We start from the raw sequence: 18,096 nt of genomic DNA, 5'->3' as shown, positions 1-18,096 counted from the left end.
ACACACTAATGACGAACTTTACCTTACCAAAATGCGAAATATCACGATAAAAATATTCTGCTAATGTAACAATAGATGTATATTTGAAATCCATGTGGAATTGTAACTGCGCATTAACAACCGCTGGTCGTCCGGGCGAAGATGTTGTGTACATACGATGCGTTTCTGTTGCGAGATGGCACTGCCTGTTGCTTACGTGCCCAGATACCTCTCACAAGTAGATAGATATCTACGCACCTATTGATTTTTTCCAAACTACAAGCTTTGATGTCAGGCTTGGAGCCAAGAACAGAAAATATATCTTGCCTTTCGATTGCAAACACTGTTGAATAAGCCGATCGAAACAAAGAGATCCCTTATTTGAAACGGAGCACTAATACCCTTTTTTAAGTCAGAAAAGAATAATTTTGTGAGTCAACCATTTATTTTCACTTATTGTAATGTCAGTTGCCAAGATCTATCGTAAAGAAGAACAAGCTCAGAGGGAATGATGATACGGGGATACCGCCAATTTTATCCTGCATTTAACCAAGGGTGACAATATATAACATCGATGTCGAGGGTGGGCTTATCACAAGACAATGGTATATCATTTATTGGTATTGATTATGTAGATATGAATGGGCTTATTGCAGTGTAAATCTGGTACATATCAATGAACAAAATAAGTCGAAAGTCTTATATGGTTTTCAGTCAGTACAGACAACACAAACGTAGTGTAATAAATGCCTGAGTTCAGCAAAGAGATGGTAATCAAATCTTTTATCAGGAAGACAATGTCATTTTCACTTCTTCTCTTAGTGAATAAGCCACCTTGGAGGAGAAGGTTAGATAAAAATTGTGTTGATCAAGTCAGATAATCTATTTATAGAGATTGTTTAATAAACCGTCAATGTTTACAGAAAGTCAAAAATAAAACTTGATAGATCATATTTATTTGACAGTAAGTCTCTTCCTCTCATAATAAGCCCACTGAGATTGTGTTGTTTTGCAGAAATATGTTTAGAATGTCGCATTCTGTCCCACATTGTGAGATTGTTAGTCCCTTGGTCTTACTAAGTCTAGTATTGGGTTAGACAATACCTTACAGACCTGTCTGTAGGGATGACATTCTCACTAAAAAGTCTGACTGAAGCATAATTTTTATAGTGGTAAATTCCATTCCTTTTGTAACCATAATGATGTCATAATTGGAACCATAGAAACAGCAAAGGTAGAGCAGTGAAAATTGGTGTTTAATCCAAAGAATTTTTAGTCAGTAACAAATATCTCATAAAAAATTAAGTAAATACAATGTAAACATCAAACTGGTTGTGTCATTTATGGTCAATATGATTGACATACAATCTTTGAGATGTACTGTCCAGTGATTGATGGGTTTTATGAGGTTGTTTGTGATGAAGTTTTATCTAATAGTTTTGTTTGGTCTTGGACAACAGGCTAGGAATGTAAAAGCGTTTTGTGATCTCAGCATATTAATTTGGTGATTGATTCGTTTTAGAAACAAGTCTCTGATGATTACCCACAATGCAATGCTTGTGTTCCTATCAGTTATATGTATTGAATGGGGCGTTTTTGTGCAATGTTTGTGTCATGTGAGTATGGTGTTTATGATAAGTTTGGACACTGACAAACGTACAACAGTCTCCATGGAGACACAGCCATTGTTCAAACTTTCTGTTGTATGGTCTAGTCTTCTGTAACACACGAGCAGGACAGGATTGTGCTTCTAATCATTATTTTATAAGATCTGTCTTTATAGAAGTTTTAATTTGAGAATTGGAGTGAGGGGTGGGGCACGGGTATGCAGTCTTCCATGTCCATCAGTATCCCCTATCAATGCCGTCACTTTAAGGAAGTGTGGGGCAGGGGGAGTGGTATTGATAAAACTTCATACAGAAATCAACATGTTTGGGTTTGAAGGTTAGTGGTCATGGTTACTATGTATAGAACAATGTCATATATGGGTACTTGGCACACATTTGAAGAGGCATAAACTAAACGTCTTTTAGATAAGTTCTAGTTTCAGTATTTATAAGAAGATTCACACAACACACTCAATACCAAAAGTTGCTTTGTTTTATCTATGACTTAAATTCTCATAAAAAGTGAAAAGATTTATTCAAAAACGAAAGTTTATCAAATTTTGAGAATAAATTGTCAACAAACCAAGGAAATTAAAGTCATGTTTACAGGTACTGGTAACCTTTTTCTTTTTATCTCCGAAATGTGAACTGAAGTTTCTTTAGAATCTGAAAGATTTGATGCAGAAATATTAACTCTGTCAATTAAATTCTAGATGATTTTTGTTGAAAATGGACTCTCTCTGGCACAGCTATTGTCTCCAGTAGCTAGAATAATTATAGAAACCAGTGAACCTTATTTCCTTATTACAGGGAGTCTTCTGACACCAGAATAGAAATGTAAATTAGGGTTTGATGCTTAACACAACCTGGAGAGAACTGGACTTTACATGTCAAGGATATAAACATACTCTACAGGGTGTAATACTAGTGTACAGCACAAAGCTAATCTTATTGTCCTCAGTGGATCATAGCCATGCTAATCTCAGCTCAGATTTGGTGTATCATTGTTCATGGTCTTAAAAGGAAGAAAAAAGTGTGTTTAATTTTTTATGCCATACAGAAAATTCTCTTGGGATAGAACTTAATTCAGTAGTTGGATTATAATAAGCAATATTGAATGTGAATAGAGGCAATTTCTAATCTGACGTTCTCACTAAATTAATCCCATAGCGAGCATGTTGTTGGGATCTGTCCTGTGTTAAAGAAGATCTACAGGAAGCTAATGGTGAACAGAGGCGTCATAGAAATTTTGACTATTTCGTCATGTTTGGTTTGAAGTCAAAGTCCTCCTCAAGGACTCATTTAGAAGCCATCGACGGTAGGTAAAGCACAATTAATTTCCACGTCTGCAATTTCCTGGTTTTCTGAAAATTACACATTCGGTAAGATGGTTGCCTGAGGGAGTTGTTGGACCAATGGGAACATTTCCTATACTGTGTCTAACTATAGGATGAATGTTTATCACTTCAAACTATTCTCTTCTGTTTGTGGCTTCAAGATAAAAATGTGATATGTGTCACACTGTATTTGATTTGATATATCTCTGCTGTTCTCAAGCTTGATACACAACCAGGAAAGAGTTTTTGAGCACTGTAAGGTGTTTTTCCTATGTTTTGATTGTATTCCTTGTTGAAGGTTTTGTGGTATTTGAATTTACGAGATTAGCTATTAGCTTGCATCAGGTTGTTGTTGAGTTGCGTGATCACATTAAAAATATCTGTTTAGATGTTCTGATTTATTTCATACTCAAGGTAGATTTATAACACTCAGCTTGATGGTTTTAGATAGGAATTTTGAAAACAAAATTTTTTAGACACCATTTAATTATAACACAATAACCATGTTATTGTCGAGTTCATATGTACTTCTGTGACCTATGACCTATTGTGAAGAAGGGAAATCGTGCAGAATGATATCAGTCATGATTTTGCAGATTATGACATACATGTTAAATGCAGAGATGACTTCAAGACTGACAAATGGACAATTTCTTCTTTTTATTTTGCAAAAATAATTGATTTATGATATAAGGACCTTCAATTTGTTTCCTTTTTATGTACAGTTGATGAAACTCGTTTCAAATATTTCATTTTAGCTTGTCAGAGGCAGCCTCACATATAAAAAGTTATTAGACGTGGTTTCATTAAAATCTTGTATGAAATATAAAACATTGTATGATTTTGTAATACATGTTTGTTATGCTGGTGTTTGGTAAACTGTAGGATATTTAATAAATTTTTATTTTATATATGAGATTTCATGACACAAATCTCAGAAGTTTCAAATTAAATTAAAATTTTTGAAGCAAGTTTCTTAAAATTGAAAAACAGGAAGTTCCTGATAACATTTGTGAAATTTTCTTCTCATTGAAACATCTCTGATGATGTGTAATGAAACCCAAAGACAATTAATAAACTTTTAAATAGATGTTTAGGTAGAAGTGACATACTCTGTGTAAATTTGAACTTGTCTTTTGATGAAGGGTCGTCACTCTTTGTACAATAGAATGTCCTGTGTAAAAATTAAGTGGATGAACTAGGAACTATGAGATAACAGTGTTAATGGTAGTGAAGTGAATTTATAAATTTAGGATTTTTTTACTTACAGAGGAAGACAGAAAAGCTAATCGGTTGGAAAAGAAAAAGAATGCAAAGTCGTCAGCAGCCACTGACCAATCTTCTAATGGAAATGATGGTGGCAAGACAATGGGTGCAGGGGGAAAGTCCGTGGACTTTCAGGCATCCCATCCACCAATGTCTAGGACACCCTCCAACTTCAATCTGAAGGAAGCAAAAAAGACTTGGCAGAAACCTACCCAGGAAGAATTACAATGGTACCAAAGTAAGCTGTACGACATGTTTGGGGAGGATGCGGACACATTCCTGCATCCAAAGATGGAACAACAAGTCAAGGTCAATCCAGCTCTTGGCAAACAAGGAGGTGGGTGTATAACCATGGTGACTGTAGAATAGAAATTTCTGAATTCAAATATGTACAAAAAAGATACTTTAAAGTGGAAAGGTTAAAAAGATAGATGAAGCTTTCATTTCAAAGACATGTTGAATTTCATAAAATCTATACCACTATCTGGAGTCGGCTAATTAGCTGCCTACTCACAGCAAAGCTGTTAGTTTGTATGATTTCAAGGGTTAGTACTTATCATCACAGCATTGTCTTCTGATGGTTTTCAAAGCCAGTGTATATCCTCAACTTTCATGATTCCTTCAAATTTGTTATATGAGAAACTAAAGATTACAAAGTTTCTACTTAATCATTGATTTGAACAGAAGCAAGTCTACACACTGACATGTCAGCCTTATTACACCAAAATATTTCTAACTTCTTGTAAATAGAGATATAGCAGGTCTATTTGATTGAAGTCATAATGGTTAGATAAAACTAGGGTCAGTTTCCTTCAATTTCTGTTAACAGGAAGAAATTGTATTTAATATTTTCTATCAGTTTTTTGTCCTTTTCTTTAAATATCATTTATTAGATAATAAATATGTTTGGGAAGCAGAGGTTCTTAAATAAGTGACAATGCTGAATGTAATGAAACTTCGATATGAGGTGGAGTAGACTGTTCTGGTGTTGTAGACAGTGGGAGAAGTAGAGTTGACTGTTTATACAGCATCTGTGTACCTCTCCTTAATAAATCCAAAAACTACACCATGGATTGAAAATTTACCCCGAGTAACATCTGTTGGCCATTTGAATTTAATACTCGGGATTTGATGAATAGAAATAGCTGTTCATCAATACATTCATTGAAACTATGCATGTAATTTATACAAGGGTGGTAATGAATGCATATATGGTAATTAATACAGGTACGGTAATTAATACAGGTTGGTAATTAATACAAGTATTCTGCTGAATGCGCCATATGGTCCAGTATCCACCTATTTCATTTCAATTTTGAAAACAAGCTTGTTAAAGATTTATATAAAATAGAGTTAATATAGTGAGCTCACGACCTCACAGGTCACCAAGGCTAAACTCTCTACCTCATAGCTCACAAGGGCCAGTCATACACAGTGATCTCAATCTCATAACTCACAAGGGCTGGTCATACACAGTGTTCTCTACCTCACAGCTCACAAGGGCTGGTCATACACAGTGATCTCTACCTCATAGCTCACAAGGACTGGTCATACACAGTGTTCTCTACCTCACAGCTCACAAGGGCTGGTCATACAGAGTGATCTCTACCTCACAGCTCACAAGGGCTGGTCATACACAGTGATCTCTACCTCATAGCTCACAAGGACTGGTCATACACAGTGTTCTCTACCTCACAGCTCACAAGGGCTGGTCATACACAGCGTTCTCTACCTCACAGCTCAAAAGGGCCGGTCATACACAGTGTTCTCTACCTCACAGCTCACAAGGGCTGGTCATACACAGTGTTCTCTACCTCACAGCTCAAAAGGACTGGTCATACACAGTGATCTCAACCTCATCGCTCAAAAGGGCTGGTCATACAGAGTGATCTCTACCTCACAGCTCACAAGGGCTGGTCATACAGTGATCTCAACCTCATAGCTCACAAGGGCCGGTCATTCACAGTGATCTCAACCCCATAGCTCACAAGGGCCGGTCATTCACAGTGATCTTAACCTCATAGCTCACAAGGGCCGGTCATACACAGTGATCTTAACCTCATAGCTCACAAGGACTGGTCATACAGTGATCTCAACCTCACAGCTCACAAGGACTGGTCATACAGAGTTATCTCAACCTTACAGCTCACAAGGACTGGTCATACAGTGATCTCAACCTCACAGCTCACAAGGACTGGTCATACAGAGTGATCTCAACCTCATAGCTCACAAGGGCCGGTCATATACAACATTCTCAACCTTGCAGCTCACCAGAGCTAGTTATACACTATGATCTTGACCCCACAGCTCAACAGGGCTGGTCATATACAGCATTCTCAATCTTGCAGCTCACAAGGACTGGTTATATGCTGTGATCTTGATCCTGTAGCTCAACAGGTGTGATTATGTGATCTTGACCCCGTAGCTCACCAAGACTGGTTATAAACTTTGATCTCGACCTTGCAGTTATTTTTGATAAATTCAATTAAAGAACAGAAAAAGAAAATGCATTTAAATGACATTAATCTAACTGAAAGACTAAAAATTATCCACAAGGGACAATTTCCATGACGATATCTTAATGATGATTTTAGGCATTTTCGGTTTTTTTTTAATTCATTTCTGGGATGAGTTTGAAATTCCAATCAAGGTACTAGGATTTCTGATAAATTTACAAATGGAAGTATCATGATTTGATTAGGACCAAATTCTAGAACTGAGGAATAATTATTGTCAGGACGTTTGTTTCCTATGATGATCCTCACAAAAGCTATAGGTTTTGTTACTGATGTTCGTCAGATCAATAATCCCTCGACAGTTATCACTTTTTGTGGTTTTTATTTAATGATTTATTAAGTAAACATTAGAAATTACTTCACAAATGGAAATTCTTTAGTTTTTTATTCCATTACTGTCAAATTTCCTCATTAATTCATTTCTTCATTATTTATCGTATTTTTCTGTTTTATCTCATCAATTTTCACACAACCTATACAAACAAACCACTTTCTGGTTTTAGGTCATGAATAACCATCCATACAATATATTGAACCCCTTGATTGCATAGCATAATTAAGTGCCAATTGATCACCTTCAATGAGCAAGGTTTCATCTCTAATAGGATAAATACAAGTATCTTGCAAATAGGCGGTTGTACCTTAATCAGTATTCCATTCGTTATGCTAATGAGTTGATACCATATTTGGTATTCATTATATTATGCAAATGAGTTTGTACCATATTTCTACTTACTGTTGTTATGTTCTGTTGCCTAAGTGGTGCAGTTTATGCATTAGTATATAATATGGTTTTGATAAACATTATATCATTGTCAAATAATACAGCACAACAATAAATTGTTCATGAAAATGGGTAAACCATTAACGTTCTACATAGTGGTCATGCCACCCATAATACCAAAATGGATAGTTCCAGATGAATGAGAAACCCATTCCATGAAAGTAATATGGGGGTGGATAGATTGTTGCAGGACGTGCAGTGACATGGTGTTGCCAGTCAGCTGTAGGGGGGAGGAGGGGGTTGTTGATACATTCCTATGGTTACAGCTCCTGACATCGTACTGACCGTATATTACACTAGTCAGATAACCCAAACTGACAGGGCCTGCCCATGCCTGATCGAGCGCAATCTTTCCAGCATCACAGCCTACTTTAATCGGCTTCAGCTGATGAAAATTTCATCTCTTTACCGAATGCCTACATTGTATTTCTCCCAGCATGCAATGCTTGCTTGGTGGCGCGTGCCAATGTGGCTTATTTGCTGCTTGAGCAAGGATCGTTTCTGACGTTGAATGACTCCCAGGAGGCTATTGAAGACCTCTCTAGGAGATGAACTGCGCTCTATTCACACGATTGCACCTTAGCATGTTACCTGTGCCTAATCCTGCCTGCCCGACCCGTTCAATAGAAATAATCACTTACGATCGGGTTTTTGATAACAATCAATGATACTAGAAAATACTACTGCACATTTCCTCTCAATTTTTTTTCTATATCAACGTCCTTCGTAAATGGGTGATATATGGGGTGCCTCTGACAGGAACAATGGTTGTTTTCAAATTAAATTCCATGAGGTCGGAAGAGGATCAATAATAAAGTGGTGACGGAAGTAGTGTTATTGATCGTAGGCTATTGTGGTCCAATATTGACCAATCGAAACCTGTGTAGTATACAACCATCTGTTCTGTCGACCAAGACCAAAGGCGAGCTTCATTGAACAACGATACATCATCTCTGTACAAACAATGGCCTGGACATATTGACTTATAGATAGCTTCACTGGCAGGTAGATTTGTACGTCTCTTAATGAAAACAACTCACCCAGGCAGAAAGAAAACTTTTGTCAAAATAAATCAATAAAATAATTTGTTTAAGGCGGTTCAAGTTACTGTAAACAATTTGGTTAACTACAGTAATCAATATATAACACACTTCAAGAGATACAATTATAAGACTTCTATACTACAGTAATATTTCAAAGCAGTATACAAATGATAAAATACTTTCCTAAATGATGTAATATTTTATACTAGTATACAAATGGTAAAATACTTTCCTAAATGATGTAATATTTTATACTAGTATACAAATGATAAAATACTTTCCTAAATGATGTAATATTTTATACTAGTATACAAATGATAAAATACTTTCCTCTAAATGATGTAATATTTTATACTAGTATACAAATGATAAAATACTTTCCTAAATGATGTAATATTTTATACTAGTATACAAATGATAAAATACTTTCCTAAATGATGTAATATTTTATACTAGTATACAAATGATAAAATACTTTCCTAAATGATGTAATATTTTATACTAGTATACAAATGATAAAATACTTTCCTAAATGATGTAATATTTTATACTAGTATACAAATGATAAAATACTTTCCTAAATGATGTAATATTTTATACTAGTATACAAATGATAAAATACTTTCCTAAATGATGTAATATTTTATACTAGTATACAAATGATAAAATACTTTCCTAAATGATGTAATATTTTATACTAGTATACAAATGATAAAATACTTTCCTAAATGATGTAATATTTTATACTAGTATACAAATGATAAAATACTTTCCTAAATGATGTAATATTTTATACTAGTATACAAATGATAAAATACTTTCCTAAATGATGTAATATTTTATACTAGTATACAAATGATAAAATACTTTCCTAAATGATGTAATATTTTATACTAGTATACAAATGATAAAATACTTTCCTAAATGATGTAATATTTTATACTAGTATACAAATGATAAAATACTTTCCTAAATGATGTAATATTTTATACTAGTATACAAATGATAAAATACTTTCCTAAATGATGTAATATTTTATACTAGTATACAAATGATAAAATACTTTCCTAAATGATGTAATATTTTATACTAGTATACAAATGATAAAATACTTTCCTAAATGATGTAATATTTTATACTAGTATACAAATGATAAAATACTTTCCTCTAAATGATGTAATATTTTATACTAGTATACAAATGATAAAAAACTTTCCTAAATGATGTAATATTTTATACTAGTATACAAATGGTAAAATACTTTCCTAAATGATGTAATATTTTATATGATTTAGCTTTTGTAATATGTTAATATTTTACACTAGTATATATATAAAATAATATTTCACTTTTCTATCTTAATATTTTATATGTGTGTAAAAGTGATATATTTCTATTACTCTATCATATTGTGTCAATATCATATGCTGCAATATAGTGTTGAATGTAATGCTTCTTGCAACTTTTATCAGTTTTATTACAATATACTTCATACAATAATTCAATAGTTTGATACTAAAATTATGATAAACGATGTATTTAATGCAACAGACAGTGATGATATTTTAATACTAGAATTACAATACGTTAAATAGACTTCAGTTTTAACACCAACTGTTATATGACTTCCATTATGTCTTGCCTTCTTCTACGGAGGCCGTGAGCCTACGCAACCACAGGCAATGATCTGCGTAGTTTGATGTGCATTATTTGTGGGTAGTTTGTGACTTTCCTGAGAAACTGACCAGTCTGTACAGTGGTGGTTGTATCCTTAGGCAAGACTTTTACCCTGATTGCTTTGAACATTATCTGATGGGCCTCCCATATGTTGTTCAGTTGGAAGCGACTTCAAGAAGACTCAAAATATCTCTGACTGTTCACAGGGCAATATACTCGGTGAAAAAAACAAAGCAAACCTTCATTTACCAAATATACATCTACTTATTTTAGGTATTGTTATATGTAGTTGCTGTCCACGAAAGTCGGGTACAAATTTTAACAATAAAAAGAATTAACAGTCATAAATCTTGCACTGTTTGTCCAGTTGAAGACAAATTATATTAATGCTTGTTTAAACCTAAGTTTTGAATAGTTGAATGAGTAAAAAAAAAAAATTAAAACAGAGAAATAGTATGTTCTAATCTTCACAATGTTTGAGTTAGTCGTTCGGTGTAGCTATAGCTGTTGTTTACCGATTTTGACCTAAAGGGGATACATCAAAGTTTATATACATTAAGACATTGACTGTTATTGTTGTTATTAAAATGTAACTTGTAGTTAAGGTAATGAAGAAAAAGAAATCAATGTGTAAAGGCATTCATAAAATTGTTACATTTTGCCACACCGTAAAATTTATTTTCTGAATTTTATAGTTACTTTTCCTTAATACACAATCTTTTTTATATTAAAACATAAATTGGAATTAAGTTTGAATTAGAGTTTAATTTTTATTAAGAAAGAAAATCTTAATTAGCGATGTATGAAATACTTTTATGAAGTAAATCAATTTAAGCACTGTGTGAATTTCACTTGATATCCAGGATCAACTCAGAAAATGGACCAGATTATGGAGGATTTGTCTTTTGAGGGCTTAGGTAACCATTGTCACCTGTGATGGTCAGATCATCACAGCCAGCATGACCTTGGGCTCCACACATTAAATAACCTTGACATTGTGTCCTTGACCTACTAATATTGCTGAGTGTTTATGTGCCTTTACCTACCCATGTACCATAACCACTTCTGTGATTTTGTAACGCTGAACTTGCAGCTGTATACTATCACCGTCAGATAAATTGTTTATGTATAGAATCTAAGGGGAGATAACCATTTTTTTTTTCATTTTCATTTTTTTTTTCTTCATTTTTTTATAATCTTTACCATTATTTTGAAATTGAATTTTTACCTGCTTATTTTCTTCATTATTTTTAATGATTAATGTTTTATTGAATTTTTGACAAAAAAAAAATGAAATAAATAAATAAAATTATTGAATGAAATGCATTTGGTTATCTTTCAATGTGTGAATGACTCATTATATTTATCAATACCCATTCATTACTCTGTCAATGTCATTTTAAAAATTACTGTGTGTATGTGTTCTATGCTTCACGTATATGTATACATCTACTACTGTTTGCGATGTGCATCTCATATCAACTGTGTGGTGTGGTTGAACATGTCCGTCAAACTGTCTTTCATTAACTATATATATATTTACAGGTTAAGCAGATTTATGTAGACAAATGTCTCTCTGGTTCTTATTTATGGACTTTGAGCATGAACTCACCTAAACAAAAACTAAAATGGTGTAAAAGTTGATGTTTTTGTTAAGAATGAAAAAAAGGAAAGAAAAAAGTAAAAAATATTAATCTTTGTTCTCCCTATATAAGACTTTTTACTTATGGGTACAAGAAGCGGTATATTTTCAAAATCATTGTCACTATTAGGCATAGGTAAGTCTTCTAGCTGAAAAAGATTATGTTATGGCACTGCACTAGCTCAAGACAAGATGAGAAAATCAAATGCTTGCAACTTATGATAGAGCAGATTCAACAAGTATATCAGAAAGCTAAGTTTCTTTATATTTAAATAATTGCAACAAAAAAATGAAAATTATAAAATCATGGTAATTTTTAAAAATTCTAACAATTGTTGGTAATCAGTATTTGTTGTAAACTGTTTCACATAAATGTTGTTTTCTGTCACAAATACTTATCTTTTTAAAGGTGTAAAATTTTTGTGGATGATCTGTCAGAAATTTTATGAAATTTGAAAATAGGAATTATTTATCATTAGTTATTTTAATATTTTCCATTAAGATGTTACAGTTTTATTCTATAAAATAGTGAGACCTGTGTTAAAGGTTAAATTTCTACATCGTTTGTGCTTATGCAATAACAGTATCTCTATCACTTAAAGTGGCCAGCTATTACAATTAACATTTGAAAGACTCAATCTCGCTGTCTATATATATTTGATCAGTTGACTATTTGCTTAGCTATCATACATATATATATATGCTTTCTGCAAAATTTCTGCTTCATTATTTTAACTGGAGCTTCCAACCCAACACTAGAGGTTATAGGTCATGTAAGATATCTTTGTGATGATAAACAATTAACTGGTGTTATCTTACTTTTTAGGAAGAATCGGAGCGGCTAAGCTGTGGGAAACACTACGTAAAGAATCAATCATGCGATTACTGAGGGAAGATGCCAACATCCCAAATGAACTAAAGGTTGTGATGAGTTATCTCCCTTCTGTGAAAAAAAAGGGTCTTGTGATGAAATATAATTCTTGATATAAAAAGTAGTCAAACCATTAATAGTTTATGATATATATTTGTAAAAATTTCATTGATGAATTTATTAATCTTGATAAACGGTTGATCCAGGAGCTAACTAAGTATTACATTACATTACATCAATGCCTGAACTTAGATAGGTAATGAATCTACATTTCAATTTTAAATTTGTTAAAACATAATATATAAAGGCTCTCATCATCTGTCTTTGTCAGTGTTATCAGGGTCTAATTTAATGAGGTTCCATGGTTTACAGGTTTTGACTGTCTAATGTTTTAGTCTAATGTCTTTAGTTTAAAGATCCAGATTTTCTGTTTACAGGAGACATACAGTGCTTTTGTGCGACAGAGCCTTGGCAGTCAACGCAGAATTGTACGCAGAAACTTCTATGCTGAAGATGATGTGAGTCTACTTTTTCATTCTTTTAAAAGTCATTAACGCACAAATGAGAAATTTAACTTTCATTTCATCAGTCGTATGTTGATCATCTTTGAACCAAATCTTTTGTTACTTGTCGTCAAACACATCCTTAAATCACCAAAACATTTTGAAAATAACATTTATCTCTTGGTCTAAAAACATCTATCTGTAATTATCTGTATTAAAAGCCAAAAAAATGATTTGGTCAGAAAAAGTAGTTTAAATGTGAGAAGGAAAACAGTCTGGTGTTTTCCATATGATAAACAACTGCATGACTTTGTCACTTGAGTGATCCTTCATCATACCATGACCACCACAAAATACGGATCGATTATAAAACATTGTAAATTACAAAACCGTTTTAATTTCCTAGCGAAGGAAACGAAGGGTGAAAGTAAGTATTCTGGTTGTCATTGTTTCAATATTTTGACACTAATTACTTTTTAGTAGAGAATAACTAAATGAAAGACATTTGTTTTTATAGATTAGAATTAACATAATTTATGATGCTTCATAACAAATAGTCAACATGATCAAAATTAATCAGAAATATTTTTTTTTCTCCAATTTTTGCATGCATAAGTATGCATGAGTGCATGTGTAAAAATTGAATGACGAAACTTCTAAAACAAATGCTGTAAAATATGTGACAGGTAAATAATACATTCCTGATATCTACAACTGATATGTTGGGCTTAATTACTGATATAATCCTCTTCCCCCACCCTTTTTTTTTCTTTAAATACTCTAATGTTATAGTCCCATTTGAAATCAGAAAGTTTTCATTGACATCTCTTACATTCAAAAATTTTAGGGAATGATTTGTTTAAGTTGACTTGTGAGGTGTTTTCTTAGTGATAGTTGTTGTGTTTCAGATGTTTTCTCTTGTTATAAGTATTAGATGTGTTGATTGGATGTTGTTCATTTTTATGAAGATAACAGATCATTGTTGTTTTCATTATCTCCCATGTGATTTCCTCTTGTATGATTTTCTTTCTTTTTTCCATTTTTTGGTCAAAATATGACAGAAATGTTTGCTGCGTTTTTCTTTTTACTGTCAGACTTTTACTATAGGGATGTTTTATAAAGTTTAGAAGATAAATAGTAAACGTTTTTGCATCCACACACCGACCCCCAGCTGTCATGATGTCGTGAAATGATCAATATTTTCCTACTGAAAAGATGTGTGTATTATACCAATGCATCTGGTTACAGGGTGTGAGTATAGTGACAACACACCTGGTTGATGGTGTGAGTACAGTGACAACACATTTGGTTAATGGTGTGAGTATAGTGACGACACACCTGGTTAATGGTGTGAGTATAGTGACAACACACATGGTTAATGGTGTGAGTATAGTGACAACACACCTAGGTACAAGGTGTGTGTATAGTGACAACACACCTGGTTAATGGTGTGAGTATAGTGACAACACACCTGGTTAATGGTGTGTATATAGTGACAACACACATGGTTAATGGTGTGAGTATAGTGACAACATACCTAGGTACAAGGTGTGTGTATATTGACAACACACCTGGTTAATGGTGTGTATATATTGACAACACACCTGGGTAATGGTGTGAGTATAGTGACAACACACCTGGTTGATGGTGTGAGTATAGTGACAACACACCTGGTTAGTGGTGTGAGCATAGTGACAACACACCTGGTTAATGGTGTGAGTATAGTGACAACACACCTAGGTACAAGGTGTGTGTATAGTGACAACACACCTGGTTAATGGTGTGAGTATAGTGACAACACACATTGATACAGGGTGTGTAAATAGTGACAACACACCTGGTTAATGGTGTGAGTATAGTGACAACACACTGTTTACAGGGTGTGTATATAAATACCATTGTGACAGCTTACCTGGTTACAAGGTGTGTGTATAGTGACAGTTGCTCCTGGTTACAGGGTAGGTATATAATTGACATTGTGACAGCGTACCTGGTTACAGGTTGTGTGTATAACCATAGCATACCTGGTTACAGGTTGTGTGTATAACCATAGCATGCCTGGTTACAGATTGTGTGTATAAACAAGGCATACCTGGTTACAGGTTGTGTGTATAACCATAGCATGCCTGGTTACAGGTTGTGTGTATAAACAAAGCATACCTGGTTACAGGTCGTGTGTATAACCATAGCACACCTGGTTACAGGGTATGTGTATAAACATAGCATACCTGGTTACAGGTTGTGTGTATAAACAAAGCATACCTGGTTACAGGTTGTGTGTATAACCATAGCACACCTGGTTACAGGGTATGTGTATAAACATAGCATACCTGGTTACAGGTTATGTGTAAAGCAATACATACAGAGGTGTGTAAATAACACCATCATACATTATATTAATATTTATTAAGCAGGAGGACTTGTTAAAAAACTGTGTTTACTTGATAATTTATCATCCGCATTTTTCCTTTACAATATTCTTTGTTACATTTCAAACCACCAGGTTCCAGAGTTAGCGCGACTCCAGGATGAATCAATGCTGACCAGTGTCCGCCACAACAAACACAAAATGGACCTGATGTATCGAGCATCACTTAGCAACATGGATCGGACACGCATCCTGAACCACAATAACCCACTCCCTGACCTCTCAGAAGGGGAGGAGAACTGCGTTGGCCGATACCTTCCATCTTGGATGGATGATTTTGTGAGTGGTCTTTATGAATTACAATAAGTGTTTGTTCATATTCAATGCAAGCTATCATTTATTAAGTATTGTAGGATATAAATTTATTGTTAACATTCAATTTTTAAGTATTGAAATGAAACAGGATTTTATTATTCAAGATAGAAGCACAAAAGACAGTTTACAGTTATGAAAACTTATAATTCTTTTCTATTATTTGAATAAATCTGTACAGAGAGTGTAAATTTGAATTTTTTTCAGTAAAAATTTCTCGTAACTAAGTTTTGTTTACACTAAGAGGATATAGGATTATGTATACAATTAGAGATGACGGTTCTAGACGATCTGTCTAAGTCACAAACATGTAACAGGCAGGTACACTTAGAAAAAACACAGTGCGGTCTCGTACTAATACGCTTCCTGCTTCTTTTGCCTGCCGATTTTTCTTTTTCTCCACATATAAGCCTCACCAGTATATAAGCAGCATGCCTGTCTCACATGGAAAAAGGGTGCAGCTTTTAATGCAGAAATTATGTTAGCTATTAGAATCCCAAGTAGATTTACATTATGGTTTCCCTTCAGGATGATGAGTCTATCCCAGAATATACTAAATGGCTACGGTCCAGACAACAGAGTGCTACCCCACGGATTAATAGCAGTAAGAAAAAGGATCCCTGGTCTAGAGAGGAACTGGATGACGAACTCATTCTTCTCATGTCAGCCAAACGCAAACCAAGTCCCAAGCCAAAGTATGTCTTTATGACAGAAAAAGAATCTAAGGTCAAAGGTCAATTCTCTGACAAGTTTAAGGAAGATCGAGAGTACAAGGATATTCCACGTCCCTATGCTGGTGGGCATCCAGACATGAAGTCCAAATCAGTAATGGGTGTGTCAGAGAACTCTTTTACATCAAGCAAGCGAGCAGGTAAGCATCAGTGTGCATATGTAAAAATGTAGGTCACAGATTACAGCAGTTAATTGGTAGTTGTTATTGTCATTGTGAAATGTAGGTCACAGATTACATTAGTTAATTGGTAGTTGTTATTGTCATTGTGAAATGTAGGTCACAGATTACATTAGTTAATTGGTTGTTGTTATTGTCATTGTGAAATGTAGGTCACAGATTACATTAGTTAATTGGTAGTTGTTATTGTCATTGTGAAATGTAGGTCACAGATTACATTAGTTAATTGGTAGTTGTTATTGTCATTGTTAAATGTAGGTCACAGATTACATTAGTTAATTGGTTGTTGTTATTGTCATTGAGAAATATAGGTCACAGATTCACAATTCAATTAATTAATTCGATTATCAACATTTACATGGTACATTACAGTAATAATGCTAAATCTTTATTATAACTGATTAACATTGATATAATACGAAATACAAGAGGTTTTTCTGAACTATAATATTTGAGGAGATATTATACAATTTAAGACAAATTTTAAATATTTGGAATTTATAACCATGAATTGAGATGATAGTGCCTTTACGCATATCTTTTACAAGTAGATGTGTTGTATTAAAAAAAATCTTCCTTTCAGAATCTGCCCCTCTACCACAGAAGTTTTTGAATAACTATGAAACCTTCACCACACCGTGGGAACCTCTCAGCATGAATGCTTTGATGGAATACAAAACAAGACTGGACACTGAAGGGGAAGGGGAATTCAACATGGGGCGTACTAAAATGTGGAAGACGGAGGTGAAGGTCTCCTGATGAATGTCAAATTTTCAGTTTCTGAAAATTACATAATTGACTGCCAAAAATTTGATCTAGATGATAATGTTAAAACGTGAAGGTCATTTATATAAATTTCTTTATTATACTTGGAAATTTATGTGATGCCATATGTTATCAAAGTGGTAGCTTTGAGTTTTATGAAAAAACAGCATTACTTTTTGGTGAACTTTTTTCAAAAATCAACAAAATGGAAGATTACAATGCATGATGGTTTGATAGAGACAAAACATGATTTTCAAAGAAAACAGATAACCAGTATGTACTTCGTATTTTTTACGGCTTTAGCAGTTTCTAGGCTTTCCAATTTAATACAAGGGACATAACTCTTAGTTGAGCTTGTCTAAAGATGACAATGATTTGTCCATTATGATTTATGACAATAAAAATCATGGTCTGTAATCTTTAATTATTGTCTTAAACTCATTATATCATCATTTT

General features: G+C 33.7%; 1 protein-coding gene across 1 annotated transcript in view; it reads left to right on the top strand.

Moving 5' to 3' along the window:
• The window catches only part of LOC132559986 (uncharacterized), a 107,685-nt gene extending 89,911 nt beyond the window's left edge, over positions 1–17,774 (top strand). The window contains exons 5-12 of the mRNA XM_060224634.1: positions 4,194–4,526; positions 11,073–11,126; positions 12,678–12,772; positions 13,160–13,240; positions 13,632–13,652; positions 15,729–15,932; positions 16,494–16,836; positions 17,459–17,774. Coding sequence (XP_060080617.1) covers positions 4,194–4,526; positions 11,073–11,126; positions 12,678–12,772; positions 13,160–13,240; positions 13,632–13,652; positions 15,729–15,932; positions 16,494–16,836; positions 17,459–17,634 — 1,307 coding nt within the window. The 3' untranslated portion in view covers positions 17,635–17,774. The remainder of the gene's footprint in view (positions 1–4,193; positions 4,527–11,072; positions 11,127–12,677; positions 12,773–13,159; positions 13,241–13,631; positions 13,653–15,728; positions 15,933–16,493; positions 16,837–17,458) is intronic.
• The last annotated feature ends 322 nt before the right edge of the window (positions 17,775–18,096 follow it).

The sequence above is a fragment of the Ylistrum balloti genome, unplaced genomic scaffold, assembly GCF_031769215.1.
Source record: "Ylistrum balloti isolate Yb309-2 unplaced genomic scaffold, AGI_CSIRO_Ybal_v1 Utg371000, whole genome shotgun sequence".
In the NCBI taxonomy this organism is placed as follows: Eukaryota; Metazoa; Mollusca; class Bivalvia; order Pectinida; family Pectinidae; genus Ylistrum; species Ylistrum balloti.
This window is presented reverse-complemented; position numbering and strand designations above follow the sequence as displayed.